Source organism: Ambystoma mexicanum, chromosome 9 (genome assembly GCF_040938575.1).
Source record: "Ambystoma mexicanum isolate Mex_15411 chromosome 9, UKY_AmexF1_1, whole genome shotgun sequence".
NCBI classification, from domain to species: Eukaryota; Metazoa; Chordata; class Amphibia; order Caudata; family Ambystomatidae; genus Ambystoma; species Ambystoma mexicanum.
The window spans coordinates 1,260,515,530-1,260,534,788 of record NC_090931.1 but is presented as its reverse complement, the minus strand read 5'-3'; the positions used below and the strand labels follow the sequence as shown (position 1 = coordinate 1,260,534,788).

The 19,259-nt window shown below is 47.2% G+C and overlaps 1 protein-coding gene across 2 annotated transcripts in view; it reads left to right on the top strand.

Annotated features, from left to right (window-relative positions):
* Positions 1-19,259, top strand: part of CCDC93 (coiled-coil domain containing 93) — a 2,015,088-nt gene that overhangs the window by 1,681,174 nt on the left and 314,655 nt on the right. For both annotated transcript variants that reach the window (XM_069616593.1, XM_069616592.1), the window contains one exon: positions 11,745-11,827. In XM_069616593.1, coding sequence (XP_069472694.1) covers positions 11,745-11,827 — 83 coding nt within the window. The remainder of the gene's footprint in view (positions 1-11,744; positions 11,828-19,259) is intronic.

Sequence of the window (19,259 nt, the reverse complement as noted above, 5' to 3'; positions counted from 1 at the left end):
GGAGGAGGGGCTCCTACCACTGCCATTAACTGTACTGGCACTTGTCTTTCCTGTATCATAATATCACATGGTATAGTTATTTCCATTATTATTTCCTCCTCACTTTCAGAAACTGTGAAAAGGTCTTCATGTGATTAGTCTTGCAATGCAATGTCGACATTGATGCACAATACTGTGCGCCATTTGCAGCCGTGTATGTCCATTGCAATGACTGCTATTCTTTTGGCAGGGATCTGAACTGCATGCAAATCTAATGACATCACTGTCCCAGGCACAATCTCTGGGCGTGCTATGGGTTGGAAGATAAACTCTGCAGGCACTCTCCAGTTGTCATGATGCCTACCCCCGGAGCACCAGGCCAGGCCCAGAACCCCCGGGAGCAGGCATCACGCCCCTGGGTAAAAGTCCACCGGCCCTTTATAGGGGCTCTTTGGACTCTGTCCTGGCGCCGTTTGCGACAGGCTCATGTTGGGCATCAGTCCTGGCGCATAGGCGCCAGGCTCATAAGGGGAAGTGTTTGGTGCACTTACCTGAAGCAGACCATGCTGCACACTCACCTGATGCAGACCATGCTGCATGAAGAACCAAGCCAAATGAGGCTTAGGAGGGACTATTTTTCTGAAGGAACTATTTTGTTACTTGGGTGGGGCTGTGAAAGAATACTCACCTGGAACTTCTTCCAAAGCTATTTAAGCCACGCACGGACAGCCACACGTGCTTCGCGTTGTTCTGCATCCCAGCAGCTGAACGCTCACCGTGTCTGCTCCTGCACCTGGACTCCAGCCACGCCCGCCTCGAACCTGGAACACCTGTAAGGGAATAAGAGAAGAGAAAGGTGAAAATCAAGAACTTATTCAACCTTCTTACCTGCATCCGGAATCTTCACTCCAGCATTCCTGAAGGAAGACTTCCATTTAAAAACACTGCGTTGCTCGCTGCAGCGCCGCGCTTCACTCACCTGTTCCCGAGACACCGCCCGGCTCCATCGCAGCTCTCAGCACTGGTCGCCACATCTCTGCACCTAAGGGAGAGAAGAAGACAAAAGGTGAGCAAGGGAACACAAGAGGAAAGCCGAATTTTCAGCCATATTACTTACCAGCTTTTCTTGGTGAACCATTCCACATCTCGGGTTGGCGTCGCATCTTTGGCAGGTACCGCACCCCGGCCCCTATGGGGAAAGGACATTTTCAGCCATATTACTTACCGGCTTTTCTAGGTGAACCATTCCACATCTCGGGTCGGTGCCGCATCTTTGGCAGATACCGCACCCCGGCCCCTATGGGGAAAGGACAAAAGACATTACTGGGGAATTATAAAGACATTTAGAGGGGTCGCCCTCATCACTAACTCACCTGATTTTACCACCGGCAATTTAACCCCTCAAAGCATCGCCTTTGTTCTGCACCTGAAATAAAGGACAGAAAAGACAACATAAAAGGAGGCTCACACTTGAACTTTTGCATCTTCATACTTACGGCGTATCGCTCAGAAAAGTCAAGTGGATGTGCCAGCGCCATTCTGAAAACCAGTGAAGTAACCGGACGAACGCGCGCCCCTGCACCAGAAGCAGGATGTAGAGTTCATCCTTCCAAACCATAAGGTGAGCCTAAACCGGGGGTTTTGGAGGAATCGGAGAAGAACGAAGGGGGGAAGGGGGAAGGGGGGAGCAAGCACACTATTCAGCAGACAGTTAATCCCCTTTCTCATCTGCAGAAGGATATTCCTACGGGCCCGACAAGCAAGATTTGGGGGTCCTGTTCAATCGGTGGTCCGAATTCTGCGCATCACGCTTGAAGAGACCACAGCAACCCAGACCAGACCAGCGCCTCCATGGGAGCCAGGTGAGCGTTACACCAGTCTAGATTTTTCAATTCTGGGACCACCCGTGCCAATGTTTTTAACCCATGAATGAACCTGTCAGTGTTTACCGGTATGCCGCGCACTTCCGGTGCTGTTGCTCTCGTGTGTACCACCAGCATTACGCGCATAGGGCAGATCCCTGGAGTCGTTCAAACTATTCCTCTTTCCGTGAAGGATATGGTCATATTAAGCTTACTGAGAAGGTCCCTTCTCAATAAGTTAATTGGGGACTGTTCGTAGTACAATAGGGGTGCCTTTACTGTTTTTCCTCCTACAGTGACATCTAAATCTTCTGTATAAGGAACTTCGACAACAGCCCCAGAGAACCCCTGCATCTCCAATTTACGATTAGATAGCGGAAACCGGCCTTCACGCAAACATGATTTCTCAGCTCCCGAATCCACCATAAAAATGAACTGTTTATTCCCTATCTGCGCCCCTATCAATGGTTCCTCTACTGCATTGAAGGTCGTAGATAGTACTGGACACGCAAGTGCTCTCTGTGGGCTGTCCTATGCTGGGTTTCTCGTGGTCCCCCCTTGGTTGAAGACATCACCCGATGCCACTGCCACTCCCCCGTACGGTGCGGGTGCACCGTTTGCTGTTGTGGCGAAAAGGTTGCCCTGTGTGTATGCCATATGTTCGCGGCTTTGTGGGTGCTGTTGTACATTATGTGGTTGTTCCCCTGGTTGTTCTTGGTACCTTTGCTCTTATTGCCCTTGTCCCACTCCCATGGGAAACCCATATGGACTCCCCGGGTGTGGGTGACCATAAGGTTGATCATCTTGGTAATTGCTGCTCGGCCTGCTTCTGCATTCTCGTGAGAAGTATCCCCACCTTCCACAGTTCCAACAGTTCCCTTTTCCTCCCCTAGGTCCTTGCCCCCCATATCCGCCATTTCCCCCGCACCCTTGACCACCCCCTCTGTGTCCTCTGTACCCACCTCGTCCTCCGCGGGGAGCCCACACTTGCCATTGCGGTCCTCTGTACTGCTCCTGTCCATTCCACTGTGTCTGCCCATTGCCTGCCCAATTCGCTGCCATCCTCCCTTGTATCGCTCCCAGTCCCTCCTCCTCCTCTGCATCCCTATCGATGGGGGAGTGCTGCTGCGGCGACCTTCACCAGTTTCGTTTGTACTACCTTCGCCTCATCTGCCAACCTTTTTTGTACAATTTCCTTCTCTCTTTCCTTTATTCTTTTTCAGTTATTAACTATTATGCTTTAAGTTTCTGGCCAACCCTTCGCTTCAATCCCTGCTATTTTGTCGAGTGCTTTCTGCACTTCTTTTGGGAGCCCTCTCTTTATTATAAAGTAGAATAGGGACGTGATTGGTCCCAGGCCTTACCCGTCTCGGCTCTCCACATCTCCTGCACTCGAAAAATTAAATCCATAGCATCTTCCCCATCATTCATGTTACATTGCATCACTGACTGTAAATCTGGTGTTTCTCTTAAAGCAGCCCATACTCTTGCACGCACTGTATTTGTCATGATCCCTGCTTCCAAGGGGTCAGGACTTGCCCCACGACCTTGGAAGCAGGCCCATGACTCTGATCCCAGGAACCAGCCAGTCCCTATAAGGACCCTCTGGACCTTGTCCTGGCGCCAGTGGCGCCAGGCTCATGATGGTGACTGGTCCCGGCACAGGAAGCGCCGGGCTCATATTAGATAAGAGTGCTTGGTGGACCTACCTGTAGCAGACCATGCTGCTTACTTACCAGATAACTGGTCTCCTGATCCTTCTCTGCCTGGAACTACTTTTTCTGTCTGGGTGGAGCAGGAGCCACTCCCTGGAAGCAGAACACAGGAACTCTTCTAGAAATCTGGAACTCTTTTCTTACCTGGGTGGGGCCGTGGAAGGAGACGCCTAAGCACTACAGAAGGCTATTTAAACCACACCCGATTGGTTTCACGTGCTTCGCGTTATTCTGCATCTGCAGCAGGACGCTCACCGTGTCAGCTCCAGGAAACCTCCAGATCCAGATCCTGTGAACACGAAATAACCTGCTGGAATCCAATCTTCAGTCTTCTTCAGTCTTCTGCAGCTCCTGCAAAACAAAGGCACAGGTTAGGCTAAAGTAAAGGCAGCAAATCTACTTACCTAATCCAACGGCAGCATCCAAGGCGCCTTTTTCTGCCTTTCTCTTCCGGCATCCGACATCTGCAAAGAGAGAGAACATCGGTCAGTAATATTCAACTACAAGTTCTGCTTACCTGTGATACGCCCGTTCCAACTCAGCTCGCGCTGCATTCCGGCACCTGCAAGGCAAGATACATCGGTTAGTAACGCTTAGTTACAAGACTGCTTACCCGTCGCTTTCAATCTGTTCGCGCTGCACCTCAGCACCTGCAAAGACAAAAGAGACATTACGGAGCATTCTCCAGCGCTAGTGCAGTCTTTCTACTTACGTGCCATTAGAAGGATAATCTTCATCGTCACAGCATCTGAAAAAGGAAAGACATAGACTTTACAGACTTAAGACTTTTGAAGGAGAAGAGAACAATGCAAAAGGAACTTTAATACTTACAAGGCACGCTCGTGCATTAACGGCGTCTTCGCTCTCAGCAAATCCTCTGCTATCAAGAGGCAGAGCTCGCATCCAGTGAAGCAACTGGATCCAGCGCCCCTGCACAAGACGCAGGATGGAGAGCCCGGCATTTACCTATATAAGGTAAGCGCAATATCAACCCAGTTCCATGGGGAAAGAAAGGGCGAGAGGGGCTACGAACTTTCTGAATCTTCCAAACACTAATACCTTGGTTTACCCTTGCAGACATCTCACTCTTCAGCTTAAACTGTCGGTGGGAAGGGGGCCCAGTCCGGGAGCAAAACGAACCCTGCGCCTAACACTGAAGACCGTATCCTCGCCAGATCAAGACCTGCGCCTCCGGGGGAACCAGGTGAGCGTTACAGTATTAAAAGAAGCTCCATCATGGCGGTCACAATCTAATGTTACTCCCGGGAACCCGGCCTTTTCCCAAACACTGTCAGCCCGGTCACCCACTGCCGATACCAATAAACCTTTGACGTCACCCACTGCTAGTGGCACCCCTACAGTGTGCTTCTCGAACGCATATATCCATTTACTAGCTCCTCCCGATAGCGGGGGCAGTGATTTCAGTTAGTGTGCCTTGTCCATCTGAGCCCAGGGTATATAGTTTGGCCTCCCACCTCCTCTATGTATTAAGGGGAACTGTAGTTTACCCTTACTTCCTTTTCCACTACTCACCTTTGACCCTTTCCTCCCCAATGTGGCCATTCTTCCTATCCTGTGCCTTAATCTCCCTTTACACTCCTCTTCCATGACTCTCCCCAGTGGGGTGTCATCCATCCTTCCTAACCTCCCTTCTACTGTTGCCCCTAGTCTTCTATTTCCTTGCTCCTCGTCCTCTATATCACACCACAGCTCTTCCATTCCCCCAGTGGCCATCCCTTCTTCTCCTGCGTTTTCTTCGAGATCATTTGATTCCAACTCTATTATCCTAGTTGGTTCTTCCTGTATTCTGAATAGTATTTCTCCTTTCTTCCACCCTTCCTCCGAGGACCTGTCGAGCATTTGTGTCCTAGGCGTTTGTTCTGTTCTTGACATGCTTGTCCCATTCTGTTCGCATATATTTCGTATTCTAGATAGCTCATCTCTGGCCATTGAGAGCCTGGAATCTAAGTCTTCTGTTAATTTTTCAATGTCGACTGTAGGGGTAATTACCTGTCCATTAGATCTGGGGCCCCCTCATAGGGTTGTGGTGCAGTTGGTCGTGGGGCAGCTGTGGGGGCTGTGGGGGCTGTGGTGGGCACATATGTGGGATCACTATACCCTTCAGCGGGCACTGGTTTGTTTAGGAGGGGGTATATCCATGTCACCTCTACTGACCCTTCTGCCCCCCCCTCATTCTCAGTCCCTATCATGGGGGTGGTGGTAGTGATGGGCTTATCGAGCACTATATCTTTCTTTTTGAGTGGGGGCACCTCTTCAAACAGTCTCCACAGATCCAGTATTTCTCTTCTGTTATGAAACTGTTTTCCCTTGTATTTTATAAATATACACGTGGCTACCATGTCCAAGACACTTTTATCAAATTACCCTCCTTGTGGCCATACCTGGGGCAGCCCCTCTCCTTTTAGTTCCGTGACCCACTGATCATAGTACTTGTTTATACGTTTGGCATAACCGGGTAAATTTTTACAGATATGAGCCTGGGGTGTTTCCGCCCTCATGTTATGCTTTCGTCGCTCACCTTCCTGCGTTGTCTGTGACTATTCCTGTGACTCTCGTGTATCTCTCTTATCACTATCAATTCTAAAGTGTGAAATTGCGTTCTTACAATATTAATGCCTTAAATCTTACTGGGTCACACTTGCAATGACTATACCACAAAACCCTCTAGTACCATTAATTCAACACCATTTCTTTACAATGCAATTTTGCAACCCAAATAACATAGCATATGCAACACAAGACAGACATTTAACAACTTTTAACATAGAACATATAACAATGACACTCCCTTTTCGTGCTCTGTAATTTTTCTTTAACACGGCCTTTTGACCCTCATCAAATTCTCCCCTTTGACTTTGACCCTTAGAGGTTGTATCGTTTCCTCTAGTATTTATTCACCCCGAGTAAAGAAGAGAAAAAGCAGTTTCTAATGTATACACTGTGTCTCCCTTTTTTTAGACACCCTCGCTGTTATTTTCCAGTATTCAACTTATTCCCAGTACTATTCAAGATAGCACTATGCAGCACCGCCTTCTACCCCCTTGCAGAGCTAGGTTCCCGTCTTTACCTTTCTCTTTTTTTTTCACCTTATTATCCTAATGGCCTTTAGTTTACCTCTCCCTGACCTTGTATAATCTGGCTCCCTCCCCCTTCACCTTTTATTGTCGCTCGCACTTAATACTCACGTGCCCGCCATAATCCGAGAGTCTCCGGACTGGGACCGTCCAGGCTGCGCTGACTCACACTCAATGGCCGCCCCCGGCTCCGGCGAGCGGTACTAAAGGGTTTTTTGGAGCAGGACCCATACCCTGTCGGCCTACTGCGTGCGCACGTCTAAGCGTACCAGTTGCCATAGGCAGGCAGCTCTCTTCAGCGGGCGCACCGTGCGTCTCCACTGCGGCCCGGAACGTCTCGTGCCAAAAGGGGACAATACTAATATTTTTTTTTTTAAATCGCGCCTTCGGGGTCACCACTGAAAGTAAGTTTCCCCCATAAGGCAGTAAACCCCCCTCAGTGAGAGGCAGTAAAGGACACACCCCAGGAGGGAATGAGACCAGGACCAAGTGCGGGTGAAGTAAAAGGGTTTTATAAATTGGTATAGGGCATGCAAAGGACTCTGCAAGCTCTGAGAGCGCTCTGTCTGACAATAGCAAAGACAGTCATATTTATTACAAAAATAACATCATGCATCCTGTAAGCTATAGGGGGCACATAGTCTCAGGGATTTGGTGGCGTTGACTAAGTTATAGGCGATGTGTCGACGAGCTGCTCCAGGATTGGTGGACACCTACGTGGGGTAGACGGATTTGTTGGCGTCGGGGTGGAGCTGCTAGGCCGGACGCGGTCTGTGTCGATGATTGGCGGCTGCACTGACACTTTGCCTTTGCAGCCACACACACACACTCATCACATTATACAATTCCAGTTGTCCTGCAAATCCTATGGCCCGTTAACTTGGGGTGAACTGGAGTACTATTGGATCAGTAAGGGCACATATCTGGCCCCTCAAAGGCGGTGGGATTTAGGACAAGGTAGCACATAATTCACTTGGCCAAGCCATGGCGGCCTCTGACATGGGGGCAGGTAAATACTTGAAGCTGGTCCAGCAGAAATGTGGGGAGGCGAGGCTGTGCTGTTCGAACACCAGCAAGCCCTGGCGGGATGAGGGGGAGATGGCCTTTTAACTCCGAGCAATTCTCTATGCGCTGGGCTGCACCGTATACCATAAGTGGGTCAGATGCTCAAGTTAGTAGCATTAGGATGATTACATATTTCTATTGTTTCCAAATTTGTATATCTCTTCATTCATAACAATGGGGGTTGGCAGTAGCACTTGCGATACATGACATTAGTCGAACACATACTTGTAATTCATGGGACAGGCAGATGAATAACAAACGTGAGTTAGTGTCAGGTTGGGTCGTGTACTCTGGAGCATGGAAGCAATAGGTTTGTTTAACATTTTCATTTATAGCAAGAACTAGCTTAACACCCTTGAGGACCTACATACACTTTTAAAACACTTTTCACTACATTATACACAAGCATTCTAGGTATTGCTTCACGCTTTATCGGTTGTACATTAGCAGCAAACATTAGTTAACACAAGGTGGGATTTTTCGAGAGTTTACATTAAACTTTCAGGGCACATGATGTCTTGCAGTTGGCGGGGGACATCCTCGCTTTAATAACTTGATACCTTTTATCCCTTTCCAACACCAATTTTAGCATTTGAAATAACCCTGTGAACTGTTGGGGTTTGGTATGCGTAGTTAGCACTTCATCTGGGGGATCTGGGCAGGGGTTCATGGAGGGAGGTCATAGACACCATATATTTTAAATGTTGGGGGTTAGATGCGGGGTCGAGGCTTGTCTGATTGGGATGGTTCTTGTTATTTTCCAGACTCTGGCTACAAGTCAGGTCACTTTTAGGGCAATGATGTACTGCGGAAGGTAAACGATACAGTGTTTGTTCTGATACTTGTTTGTGTCTAGTTGCTCTTGAGAACGGGCCTTCAGCGGATCTGCCATGGGGTGGAGGCAAGGGGGAGTGTAAGGCTCTCTGTGCGCGGTCAGCGGGGGCCAAGCTGCAGCTTTTTCCTTGGCGTTTTACAAAATGGTGTCTATGTTGTGTTATACCACAGATCGTGTAGCCACACGCGTCGATCAGCAGCCATTCTGCCTCCCGGGCCCAGGTGCATGGGGGCCGCCGACGACTCATGAGCCTCACGCAGGTGGGCAATGTAGGGGAGGGGGGCCCTACAGACCTATCCTCCCATACAACATTTATCTGCTTATATCAATGCAAAACATTATTTACCCAGCTTTTATGCCTTCTTCTGCCCTACTGTGTAATGTTAGGATAACTGTTCCCGTGACATACCATACCACAAGTTTAGGGCCCCCAGTTTCTAATGGGTTTCCAGGGAGCTCCCTTCTGACTGCCTACTGACTCCTCAAAGACACCCTGACTGTAACACCACTTATCACAATGGAGCTGGACTTACACCATCAGCTAGCAGCTGACAAAGCTAGCCACGCACCACATGCCAAGCACTTGGGAAATGATAGGCCAGAGGAGGGGGTCCAGAGACTTGGTGGAGTTACAGAGCACATCCAATAAGGAAGTGCTGGCGAGAATCACAAGAGTGAACCGCATCAACTATTTTAGTCGATGGCGCTCAGGGGTACAAGACCCAGAGAGGCAATGAAATGTTGAGGGTAGGGGAGCCTGGAACTACTTAAAGCTGCCCTGGATATGTGGTTGGGAATTTAAGCAGAGGTTTACAAGTAAAGAAGTGACACAAATCCCTTAAATGTTGAAATGGAAAAATGTTAAGTGACTTAAATAAAGTGATGTATAGAGAGGGCTGCCTAGGGAGTTTTATATGAGGACGACCCCTTGTGAGGAACATTAACTTAGTCCTTACTCTAGGTGTAGCTAGTACTCTTGATCATAGAAAACATGAATTATTGTGTAGGGATCGTCTGTAAAATTACTCCTGATTATTAAAGCAGCTGCAGCCTACCCCTAAAATACATTGTGTGCCTGTGATTTCACTGGAGCTGGGGGGAGACCAGGGGAATGAACAAGAGGGGGGGGGGGTATTCTTCTGATTTGGTGCTGGTCAAATTACCAGGGACATTGGTGCTACCGAAGTTTCAAGTGGGGGTGGGGGGGGGCTATCGCTACTATGAGCAGTGTTTTTGTTTTTGTCACAGCACCTCAGATTGAAAGAGAGAGCAGACTTGTCGTATCCCCCGACTATTTCTTCTCCACAGTATTCTTCCCTTTTAGGTGCTGGAGGTTTGCGGTAACATTTATACAGTGACTGCCTCTCCCAAATGGCAGATCTGCTGCTTGAGAATGGTAGTCTTGAGTGCCAGGAGGGCAGTCCCTTGCTTAGATGTGGCTATTCTACATCAATGTCGGTATGAAGGCTGCTCTATCCAAGCTGAAACCCTTCAAGTCTGGAATCAGGGCTGACACACTGGCTCTAGGTATACCGACTGCAGCAGGGTTACATGGATGTAATGCCATTTTAAGCTTTTCCAAGGGAGTCCTGTATGCTGCAGGTATTGTCAGGCATTCTTCTAAATGTAAAATGCAATTAACTTCAAATTCCAAAACTATTGGCTTTGCCAATGTTGTTTTCTTTAGTTTTAGTTTGCTAGGCAGGGCCCTCCTTGTTAAGCTATGTAAAGACAGGCGTTTATCTCAAACCTTTTTATTTAATACAATGGCAGCTTTTGAGAAAACTATACCTTTGTGTCCGTCTCACATTTCTGACCCCTCACATGTCACAGAGAATTTATTTCAATGGAGGTTTCCTTTTGTAGTAGTCCGCCCAGGTTTTACTATAGTTGGTGGTTGTGCAGTTGCATTGTATGGGCCATTGCTACTGTCTCATTCATGTGGATGGTTTAGAGGAGTGTTCTTTTGTTTGCTTTACTTGGTTGTTTGCTTTTGTGATTTGCACATATTGCTGAAGTGGTGTCAGTGAGTCACTTGGATTTAGCACTTTTGAGGCCCCAACAAGTCTGTAATACGTCTGGTTGTGCTTGTGTTTCACTGCAGGTGAGCCGGTTCCATGTCATTTTGCCGACCCCCTTTTTTCTGACGGGAATTTTGTCGATAAACTTGATAGTCATTTTAAAAAAAATATTTTTGGGGGGGTTCTCCCGCGAATCCCCCTTAATTTAATTATATTTTATTTACCTTTCCCAACCCTTTATTTACCCTTTCCAACCGCCCAAACAGTTCGATGGGAATTTTCGGCTGAACACCCGTCGAAAAACGGGTGTTGGCAAAAGGATGCGATACCGATGGGCCATGGCCTAGCAAACATTATTATTTCAAAGATTTGGGACACACTTTCAGTGGGCCAAAGGTTACAAAATGGCTGAAGATCTTAAAATGTTCATCCAGGGCATGGAACTTAAACCTCTTCTTTCCCAAATACTAGAAATTACCCTGAAAACAAGGAAACTAGCAGACGCTCCTATAACCACCACCGGCTCAAAGAAAGAGCATTCATTCGTTCACAATGTTGATGACTTCATCTGAGAGCCCCAACACACGATGACAAACCAGCCATTGGTATTGTTACATGATGGCAACTTAAGCCAGAATGGCTCGACCATTAGGTTACATATATCTTGTGACTATTTCTGTGTCGGCTGTCAGTTTGGGAACCTTACACACATTAACTCTTCAAACGGTTGGGGGACTAATGTTCAGAGTTCAGTAATGTTCAAATTACTGCAGAAGTGAAAAACTGAGGTCCAAAAAGCCACCGATGTTGCAAATCTATTCATGTACATGTTTGAAGTCATTCCTTTGTGTTTTATATTGTACACACTTCCTTCCAATCGATTTATTTGTTAGGAACGAAGATCATTTAGTCTCTGCAGCCTCTGTCATTTTCCATTTTGCTTTTCAATGATGGACCAAAATCTAATACGGAACATTACTTCAAGAACTTAAACTTGAATATAACCCGCTGGTAAATGTATTGTTTAATCATATGGAAACCCTTACAAATAAGTTTGTTTGTCCAAAAAGACAATATGTAAAGCCAAGTCTATAATCTAATAACTTGCATTCTCCTGCATTACACATTAATATATTTGATTCCACTTAATGTATTGATTGTATTCCTTTTAGTTTCAGCAACTCATAAGGAAACAAAGCAGTTCTTTACTCTGTACAATACGCTAGATGATAAGAAGATTTACCTTGAAAAAGAGGTAAGTAATATAAAAGTAAATTAATGTCTAATTGTTTATATACTTTTATTGCAGAATCTTCATTCAAATGTCAGAACTTTAAAACATTATGAAAATGTGTAGTAATCTCTTGTACATGCAGATCCCCATGTTGTCCCGGCTCTTTTCATTGGTATTAGAACTGAGGCTAACCAGTATGTAGGTGCACTTAGGTTGTAAATGTGGTTCAGTTATGTTATAATGTGCACAGCGATTATAAAGGATGGCTGCAGTTTCTGGTGTACTAAGATTCTGCCCCTGCCTATATATCAAACATGTAAAAGTATTGTATACCAGAATAAATTGCGCTTGCCCATGAGATTTAATGTGTACTTTTAATGTACAATTTAAACATTAATACCCTGATGCCCTGTTAGAGCTATATCACAAATGGTGTATTCAGTTCAGTAAAAAGAAAGAATAGATGCAGTACTTGATCTTGCATTCAGATCATAACTTTGACATATACATACAGCTATTCAGAACAGAAATGCACCCGCCTGAACATGGGCACATACCTAATTTACAATGATCTTAGTACATCAATGATGCCCTAATTAGAGACCTGACCATAATGCAAGCAAATTGGGTCATATATGAAAAGATACAATTGCCAAAACCATAAGACAGCGAGAGAGGGGGGAGGGTGGGTTGGCAGGGTTTAGACAGACATTGAGTTAAAAAAATGAAAAATAAAAATAAAGAAATACACAGAGCTACACACAACATTTTGTCTCATCGAAAGCAAATGATAAAACATTATTACCACAACATAGTGTGAGAGCATCACATGGCATCTGCAATCCAATGTCACAATAAAATCCCATCACTGATTAGATCGACCATAGTGACATATTTTGGTATTATTGTGAGAGCAGCTAGTCAAACACACTACCAAGTGAGTCATGTGACTTGTTCGTGAGTATAAGTAATATGACATGCTCTGTGTTTATAATAATATTAGTCTGCCTACTAAGTGTCCATTCACGTTGTTCATAGGGTAATTATTGTGCCTGCCAGTGTTATGTTTATTTATTTTATTTGTTTTATTGTGCATTTGTTAGTCGCTTAAACAGTAAATCAATTCTGTTTAAAAGCGCGCACAGGGCAACAGGGAGGGAACATGGGATTGACAACAATGAATACAGTGGAAGGTAAAGACAAACCTACTATACCTTGTGAGTATTCAGAACGTGCAAGTGCAGCAAGAAGAGGGGGAGGTGAGTCATGGGGGTAGTGCTGGAATGTCTGTACTCGAGGGTGAGCAGCAGATGAAGTGCATAGTATGGTAAGTGTTATGCAGCCCGGAGCCGCATTGTGTGGATAGTGCAAGCCTACAGGATGAAGCCTGGTGGGTGCCGAGGAAAATGGTGCCATATAGGCAGAGGCTGGGGCGATTGGGTGTGGGAGGCCAGGACCCTGAGGGATACTTAAGGGCCCTGGTCACCAATCACAGCAAAAACAAACGACGACTGTGAGACTAGTAGAGGAGGGAAGAAGGGAAAGGAGGAGGTGAAGAGGAAAGTCTTGAGGAGCTTCCAGAATTAGAGGAAGTCCTGCTCAAGACGAAGAGGAAGGGGGAGGCTGCTCCATAAGAGGGAGCCTGCTGAAGAAAGCGATTGGCCTCCGGCCCTCTGTTTAACAAAACGCTTTACACACAGAGGGTTGGTGCCAGAGGACCGAAGAGGTCTAGTGGGAGATTATTTAGTAAGAGAAAGTTGCAGATAGCGTGGTCCCAGGCTCCAGATAGCCTTGTGGACGATGCAGAGGGATGTGAATTTAATCTATGCCTCAACCGGGAGCCAGTGAAGAGTTTTTAGGGCAGGAGAGATGCAGTCCTTGTGCTTAAGGCTAAATATAAGTCTTGCTGACCTATTCTGGATTAGCTGGAGGAGTCATAGAGTGGAAGACGTTAGAAGCAGGAGAAGGCTATTGCAGTAGTCAAGCCTAGAGAGAACCAGGGCTCGGGTAAAATTGAGCTTCTGGGGGAAAGTGAGAAAAGGGAGAATTTCTCTGAGAAGGAAGAGTTGAAAGTGGGACTTCTTGGTAATGTCCTGAGTGTGAGGGAAGGGGAGGAGAGAGAGGGGTCGAAGATAACTCCAAGGATTCTGGCTTCAGATGATGGAGTAGGGGGAGAACCCATAGAGGATGGCCAGGGTAGGGGGGGAAAAAGAGGGAGCAGGGGTCTTAATGGGAATGATTTCACTCTTGCTTGCATTGAGGCAGAGATTGTTGCAAGTGCCCCAGGACTGGATGGCAGATAGGCATTTAGGGAAGATGGAAGATGCAAGAGGGTCAGCAGGGAGTTTGAAAAAGAGTTGTGCGTCATCTGCGTAGTACCAGAAGTTGGCAAAGAAGGAGGAAATGAGAAGTGCCAGCTGAGCAAGTGTTGAAGAGCCAGGGGGAGCGGGTTGAGCCCTGGGGGACACCACAGGTGGAGAAGGAAGTAGGTGAGGAGACAGTGCCCAGAATTACTTGGGACAAACTGCCAGTTAGGAAAGAGGTCAGCCAATCCAGTGCCCACTCTGAGATACCAAGGGTATCATGGAGCCGTTTTATGAGGATAGAATGGTTGACGGTATGAAAGGCAGAGGAGAGATCGAGTAGGATGAGGACAGCTGGAGAATTAGTTAGAGTCCAGAGATGCAAGCAGTTCTCCTCTGGTGTTCAGAAGAGCAGTTTCCGTGCCTTTGATGCTCGGAATCCAGATCGATGGTCATGGAGACCACCAACAAGTTCAGTGTGTGAGGCAAGTTGTGGAAAGGCAATCTTCTCCAGCAGTTTTCCAAAGAAGGGGGTAATAGAAATAGGGCTGTTGTTGGCTGGATAGGTAAGGTCTGCTGAAGGTTTTTTCAGGTGGGGCGCACAAGGGAGTGCATGAGGGAGGATGGGAAAGATCCAGTGGCAAGAGTGGTTGCAGAGATCAGCGAGAACAGGGGAAGAGAGCCACTGTTCTTGATGATTCTAGATGAGCAAGGAGAAACTTGTTTGGAAGAGACCTTCATGGAGCGGACAACACTGCTGACTTCTTCAGGTGAGACAGGGGTGAAGGATAGAGAGGAAGGAAGGAAGGTGAGAAGCCATAGGAAGCAAGGGAGTGAGGGATGGGTTAGGGGGGAGGGTAGTAAGGGTGCCCAGGATATCCAGAGTTTTAGTGGTGAAGTGTGTGGCCATTGCATTGCAGATGGCCTGGGACGGAAGAGGGGAGGAGGAGACTGCAGAAGGGTTGGCTAGATCCCTGCAGATTTCAAAAAGTTCAGTCATTTTGTTGGATGCACCCGATACCTGTGCCTGGATGTGGGCCCTTTTGTTGGCCCAGATGGAGAGTCTGTATTGGCTTTGGAGCAGGCAGCAGGCCAGTTTGTCAGAGGGTGACCCTGAGGTTTCCCACTTCAGTTCCGCAGTTCTGCACTCGAGTTTCAGGGCTGCAAATTCAGAGTCATACCAGGTGCTACATTTGAAGGTGGGTTTCAGGTGGATCCTCATGACTGGGGCACGAATGTCAATGGTGTTGGTAATGACCTGGAGCTGCTGAAGGCAGAGTCAGTGTTAGAGTCTGGAGATGGGGGATAAGGGTGATGAAGGTGGATGCGAAGGCAACAACTGACACTCTTTTCATCAGATGGATGTTCATGAACGAGTTTAGCACGGCTTTTGGAGGTGCAGTCAAAGGACGAGCTGACCCAGGTACTGGTAGAGGGGAGAATGGTCTGGCCAAGAGAGTGGAGTGACCAGAGGGGTTTGGGGGGGAGGAGAGGTCAGTATGGATAAGGGCACCCAGAGTGTATCCAGCCAAATGGGTTGGGCCAGAAGGAAGAATGGAGAGGGATAGTGAAATGCAGAGGTCAAGGAAGAGAGTGGATGCTTTGACAGTGGAGTCCAATTGGATGTTGAACCCGCCCATGAGGAGGAAATTGGAGATGGTTGAGAGCAAGGAGGAACAGAAATCAACCCATTCAGAGAGTGTCAGAATTCTACTTCAAGCTGTTAAACACGTAGTGAAGAAGAAGAATTCTTCCCGCTAATGTACCTCTCTGGACGGACAAACCAACATACAGAGAGATCAATTAAGTGAAAGACCAGATCCAGACGAGACACCAATGGCTGCAAAGGAAGGCAATCCACGATTTAGTACTTTTAAATGGAGTAACAGTACACAGGACTCCCAAGACCCAAACTAACCTGTGCCTAGCTACATAGGAGCACAATGATTCAGGAGCTCATAGGTCACAGATCAACTCAGTATCAGGAGTCTGCAAATCACAGAAATGCACATAAGTACCAGAAAAATAGTAAGACTGGATAGCTAAAATGAGAAGAACGGTTCTTACCGGGTTGTAGGTCAACTGGTCGAATCTAAATGGTCGCCAGGACAAATGTTCGACACCAAAAGGTCGACAGGTCAAATGATCGATTTTTTTTTTTCTTTTGTTTTTTCACTTTTTTTTGGGGGGGGGGTCCCCCCAACCCCCTTTTTTTGCTAAAACCCCCTTTTTTTCCCTAAACGAAAACCTAAAAAATATATATATAACAAAAAAAAAATTCGATCATTTGTCCTGTCGACCAAATTGTGTCGACCATTTGTCTGTCGACCATTTCACTAGACACCCTCTTACCGTAGTGGATCCTGAAGAGTTCTTAAAGATGAGTCTTGAATGCGCCAAGTAGAATCCAAATGCCTATACCGCTGGCACGCGGACGCCTAACGTTGATGCACACAAAGGCAGTCTTTAGTCTGTGTGCTCTGTGACAAGTTGATATTCCAGCAATACTGTGGTGTTAATACTATGTGTCCGGTGTCAGAGATGAAACAGAAAGAGTAGTCTTTTCATGTTATTTCAGCGTTAGTTGGCGTGAGGCAGACAGATGGAAAAGGCAATCCAATCAGCAGTCCGGGTCGTAAGGAGCCGAGCAATAAAGTACCAAGCTTTAGCAGAGCAAACCAGTAGGCGGTCCGGGTCGTAAGGAGCCGAGCAATAAAGTACCAAGCGTTAGCAGAGCAATCCAGTAGGCAGTCTGGGTCGGCAGGTGTCGGGTGGTGACGGGACAAAAACAAAAGCAAGGCAAAGTCCACGAAACTGTCGAGGTCGTAAGCAAAGCAGGATTCACAAAGGCAGACAAGGATTAGGCAAATACTAGGTCGAGTCAGAGAGAAAAGAAAAGGTTGGCAACTTGAATAACAATAACACAGAGGCTCGTAGAGAGATTCAGAAGCAGCAAGGTTTGATTAGGAGGAGCTAATATACCCTAAGTCACATGACATTCACAGACTCGTCCCGCGCCTGTGCAAGGGACACCATCGTCTCCAAGGTAACCGGCAGCAACCACGGAACCTGCGATAGCTTGTACGTTGATTGAAACATGAAGCGGTGGAAATCGGCAAGCAGGGTTCATGTCGCCTTGTACAGAATGTGGTTGACTCACGCCCAGATTTCCTTCTAGGTGTAGGGTTCACCTGAATCCTGCCTGGGATCCTGACAGAGAGGAACAGGGTGGTAGCACCGGGAGGCCTGTCGATAGTAGCAGTGGTCAGAGAGGAGGAGGGAGAGATGACCAGCTTGCCGACCAGGTTTCAAAGGAGGGGTAGAGCTGGGTGGGTATGATGAAAGAAGGAACCCACTTAGGGAAGATTAAGTCAAACCCACTGCCTGCACGTTGAGGTCGTGGCTTGGAGATGATCTTAAAGCCATCAGGGAGAAAGGAGTCAGAAGCAGTGACGGAACTGGCATTGAACCATGTCTTGGTAAGAGCAAGAATTTCAAGGTCCGTGTCTTCAAGGAGGAGGCCGATGTCAGTGGAATGTTAGTTGGCTAAGCGGGCGTTCAGAGTAGCCAGGTGAAGGAGGTCTCTTTTTTTAAGGTTTTCTGAGGTGGAGTACAGGGGCATGGTACACCAGTCAGAGGGGGAGGGACAGAGAGAGTGGTAGGGGGAGAGGCAGGTGAAGGAAGGAAGTTAATGAAAGACGGCAGGGGCCGGTCAAAGAGGAGGTGGGTGGGTTGAGGACCCTGAACCAAGATAGGGCCTGTGTGGTAGACATTAATGATGCAGCGTGATGATGAGAAGCTGGCCAAGAGGACTTCCCACTTGGTGCCACCATTATTGAGAGTGGATGTGAAAGGGAGGAGAGTAGAGATGAGGAGTCCATAGATCTGGAGAAGGGACAGAGAAAGGGATATCGGTGAAGACCTCTCTGGAAGTTGCACTGACATAGGTGCCTGTGATGGGTAGGCCAGGTTTGGCTCTCAGTATGTCTTTTTTGTGCTTTTTTCTTCCGGATGTTGTAAGAGAGGGAGGATAGGTGATAGTGTAGCAGTTGGAGAAGATAGGAGAGATGGTGAGTGCCATGAGGATGGTAGAGGATAGTTAAAGGAAAGGGGCAAGGCTGCACTGCAAGATCTGGCCTAGCTCACAAGGCGGTATAGGGGTTACAGGAGGGGCACACAATGCAATGCAATTTGGTGTGCAGGATGATAAAAAAAGCACACCTAAGTTTGAAAATCAAAAGTAGGGCGCAAAATGCAGTGAAGAAGCAGAGGATTAGATCAAGGCTGAAAGTTCGAGTGAGGAGAGGTTTTGCTTCGGGTTTTGTTAGTGGAGAAGGCAGTGGAGGAGAGTTCAGCCATCACTCATGTGTAATGTTGGGGGTGCTTGGAGGTGCAAGGGCACTGATCGTCTGGGCACTGGCTGCAGTGAGGGGGCTTCTCATGATTCAGGGCACCAAGAGGTGGGGGTCCTGCACTGGCACAGACAGGGCCTTTGCTGGAGGGGCTGGCTCCTGCCTCCGCCTCTCATTTGGCTGTTGTAGGAAGAGGCAGCCAATCATAGTGGGGGCAGCTACAAGGCAGACAATGGCTCCAGGCGAGGGCGGCCATCTTGGAGGTGCTGCAAAATTGAAATGGGTAATGCTGGTAGAATGCAAAATCCCCTAAAAGAAGGTTTCAGCCCTTCAGAAATTGCCTCCAAATTAGTGCAAATGTTTATGAGCAATAATGCTTCCTCTGAGGCATTTCTGAGCGTGATGCAAGCTCGGCCGCAAAAGCTTTTTTCTTTTTGTCTCCCCATCCATCACTAAGCCCCAGTGGGCCTACCTTCTCCAAGATCTGCTGCAAAATGCTGCTCTATCTGCTCCCAGGTGCACCAAGTGGTGGTGTTAGCTCAAGGCTGCTTCTTCAGCCTGCTCCAATGAATATATAATATTCAATGTTGATACCACTCACCCTAATTATTCAATGATCTCCTGATTGGAGTAGTTTGTGCCATGATGTCTGTTGTCTCTAGTATTCAGATTCTAAGGAATATATGGGCAAATACCCTTAGCTATATCATATCTTAATATTTTCATTTAAAACACTTCAAATAATGCAATCCATACTAATTACTCACCACACATACTGGCAAGTATTCATAATGTTCA